This window comes from Zeus faber (genome assembly GCF_960531495.2).
Source record: "Zeus faber genome assembly, chromosome: 14".
Lineage (NCBI taxonomy): Eukaryota > Metazoa > Chordata > Actinopteri > Zeiformes > Zeidae > Zeus > Zeus faber.
The window spans coordinates 24,603,891-24,607,343 of record NC_137200.1 but is presented as its reverse complement, the minus strand read 5'-3'; the positions used below and the strand labels follow the sequence as shown (position 1 = coordinate 24,607,343).

General features: G+C 45.8%; 1 protein-coding gene across 1 annotated transcript in view; it reads left to right on the top strand.

The window, feature by feature from the left end:
- ruvbl2 (RuvB-like AAA ATPase 2) overlaps nucleotides 1–2,247 on the top strand; it is a gene marked incomplete at both ends in the record, with an annotated part of 3,381 nt that extends 1,134 nt beyond the window's left edge. Inside the window, 6 exons of the mRNA XM_080013548.1 lie at nucleotides 25–91; nucleotides 596–702; nucleotides 905–998; nucleotides 1,123–1,341; nucleotides 1,889–2,007; nucleotides 2,124–2,247. Coding sequence (XP_079869674.1) covers nucleotides 25–91; nucleotides 596–702; nucleotides 905–998; nucleotides 1,123–1,341; nucleotides 1,889–2,007; nucleotides 2,124–2,247 — 730 coding nt within the window. The remainder of the gene's footprint in view (nucleotides 1–24; nucleotides 92–595; nucleotides 703–904; nucleotides 999–1,122; nucleotides 1,342–1,888; nucleotides 2,008–2,123) is intronic.
- Between the last annotated feature and the right edge of the window lie 1,206 nt (nucleotides 2,248–3,453).

The window sequence follows — 3,453 nt, the reverse complement described above, 5'->3', positions numbered from 1 at the left end:
TCATCTCAATCTTTTTCTTTACAGAGAGGAGACAGAGATCATCGAGGGAGAAGTCGTGGAGATCCAGATTGACAGGCCAGCCACTGGAACAGTATGTTCTATACACTGCTAATTACAGCTTATTAAACTTTATTCGAATAATCTCTTGAACTTGATTCTAAATCCTTCAAGGGCATATTATTATTAATTTGGTTTATAAGATCTTTCGAGACATGTTTTTGTTTTACAGTACTTAAATATTTGCTAATTAGTGCCATGGTTAATTGAATGTATCCTCAGTAGGGGTGAAATAATCGATAGACAATTAGCCAAATTGAACATAGGTTTGAGAGGATAGTAATGATTGTTTAAGGGATTGTCAATTTGTCGGACAATTGGCAAAAAGAAATACCGTCCTGGATGATCATATTGGACAGGTTTACCATAATTTTGCATCTTACCTTATGTTGCTGTCATTTTAGCTTCAGCCATACTGTTTATGGGAGTACATTTGTGTTTCTGCACCAACAATGAATATTAATTTGCTCCTCGATAATTTAAGTATGCCTTGGGTGGGGGGGTTGATCCATTATAATGTTCTTGCGTTGTATGTCAGGGTGCCAAAGTGGGCAAGCTGACACTGAAGACCACTGAAATGGAGACCATCTATGACCTGGGCAACAAGATGATCGAGAGCCTCAGTAAAGAAAAGGTTCAGGCTGGGTGAGTTCCTGCATCTTTAACTCGCAACAAAGGCCACCAAGCACCACCATAAACATAAACATTATGAAGTATAGATTTATTTCTCAACATAGTCATAATCAATCGATTCAGAGGATTTTTCGGAATTTGCTCATACCTGTCAATACCTTGTAAAATGTAACACCATGTCATTTAACCTTTTTGATCACTCCTCTTTTCCTAGAGATGTGATAACCATTGACAAGGCCACTGGGAAGATCAGTAAACTGGGCCGTTCCTTCACCAGAGCCAGAGACTATGATGCTATGGGAGCTCAGGTACTGTCGTACTTTCTATTTGAAAACTATAGGTGGAAGTCAATCGTCATCTTCAAAAGTGAAGTAAGCTTTAAAAGGCCAAGTATGTTAGTTTTTTTTTGCTTGCGTTTTCCTGTTTTTATAGACGCAGTTCGTCCAGTGTCCTGAGGGGGAGCTGCAGAAGAGGAAGGAAGTGGTCCACACGGTGTCTCTCCACGAGATTGATGTCATCAACAGCCGCACGCAGGGCTTCCTGGCCCTCTTCTCCGGAGACACCGGAGAGATCAAGTCGGAAGTCCGAGAGCAGATCAACGCCAAAGTGTCTGAGTGGAGAGAGGAGGGAAAAGCTGAGATCATTCCAGGGGTCGGTCGCTGTATTTGTTTAATTTTTTTGTAGGGTGTGTCCTCACTAGGGATATAATGGTGTACCGCAGTATCAAGCAACCGAGGTTCCGAAGCCTTTCCCCCTCATACCGTGCCCAGGGTATACATTTATGTTGCAAAATTAATTCACCCTAACCTTATGTTGCCGCTGCGCGGTAGCAGACGACAGAATGTTGTAATAATCCATCTAATGAGTCATTTTACCAAGCGCTGCATTCCGCCATTTTTGTTCACAGTTGCTTCCGTAGAGTTAACATCTTCAATTTTGCAAATAAGTCGGATTTTAATACGGTGCCCGACAAGCACCATCCCGTGCTGCACCGCGTCAAAGGCTTTACCGTGTGTTTTTCTTTTTTTTTATATATATATATACTTTTTATTAATTTTTATATACAGAAAATGAAGGGGCGGAAGTGTATACTGTGAAATACAGTATACCGCACTATTTTGGTTGATGCCGTACTGTGAAATTTCATACTGTCAAATCCTCATGCATATGCACGTCTGAGCCTCCGGTGTGTTTCCAGGTGTTGTTCATCGATGAGGTCCACATGCTGGACATGGAGTGCTTCTCTTTCCTGAACCGCGCCCTGGAGAGTGACCTGTCCCCCGTCCTCATCATGGCCACCAACCGGGGCATCACCCGGTACGTTCCACGCCCCCTTTTGCAACGACCCTGCTCGGAGCCGCGCTGCGTTTTGCAAAAAAAACAAAAAAAAAACCCGTCCTCAGGCGTTTTTATTTATTTTGTCTCCCTCTCAGCATCCGTGGCACAAACTACCAGAGTCCCCACGGCATCCCCATCGACCTGCTGGACCGGCTGCTGATCATCGCCACCTCCCCGTACACAGAGAAGGAGACGAGGCAGATCCTCAAGATCAGGTGAGGAGCTGTGCCGCGGAAGCGATCTGCCCGCGGGCGCACAGTGGTTCAGCCGGTGCCGGAAAACGCCGCCTGCCCTTTTGATGGAAAAAAAGAAACGGTGCGTTCCAGATGTGAGGAGGAGGACGTGGAGATGAGCGAGGAGGCCCACGCCATTCTGACGCGGATCGGCCGGGAGACGTCGCTGCGCTACGCCATCCAGCTGATCACCACGGCCGGCCTGGTGTGTCGCAAGCGCAGGGTGAGTACGAGCGACGGTGGATCGTCACATCCCTCGTCTCTCGGCGCTTGTTTCTTATTTTTCGGTTTTCGGCGTTTTCAACCACCCCCCCCCCAGGTGCAGGTGGAGGACATCAAGCGGGTTTACTCTCTGTTCCTGGACGAGTCCAGGTCCTCGCAATACATGAAGGAGTACCAGGACTCCTTCCTCTTCAACGAAAAACGTGAGTTTGCTGCTCCTCTTTGTCCGGTAGATGGCGGTTCAGAGCGACAGCAGTGAGCTCTCGTCTGCCGTGTTGCCGCGGCTCCTGTTTTTATGAATTTGGGCGACAGGCAAATCAAATATGACTGATGGGTCCTCAGAGACCGCCGTGTTTCTATATGATCTATCTGATCGTTCTTTCTCTCTCTCTCTCTCTCTCTCGTTTTAGAAGAACCTCCAATGGACACCTCATAATGTAGACGCCCCATATCCTTTCCCAGCGTTTCCCTCGCGCCGCCGCCAACGTCACGTCAGTATCAAAGACACTCGAGCGAGCCCGACGACGTTTGGAATTCACCAAAATCCGAATCGTCTGAGCACCAGACCAGAGTCGAAGTCCTGCGTTTTAATTGTTTGCTTCCCGTCCTGGAATGGCACGCGGCCCTCGTTCTGCTCGGTCTGAATTAGAAAATGATGCGTTGATTTGATTGGGGCCTCGTGGCAGGAGCATCTGTTCCCTTCACGTTCTGTCAACCTACCTTTACATGTCATTCATTTTGTATGGAGTTTATTAAAGAAAGCTTTTGTGAAGTACATTTGGTGCATTTTTTTTTTCCTGCTACGATGTTGTCATAGAGAGAGGAGGTTAAATCAACAGTGATTTAAAATCTTTTTGAACACGTAGTTTGATAATGAGTTTCATGTCGGAAATCCCAGCAATGCTTTTATTTAGTTATTGTGTAAAAAATGTAAAATAAATCATCAAATTCTTTCTATTGCTTGATTTTA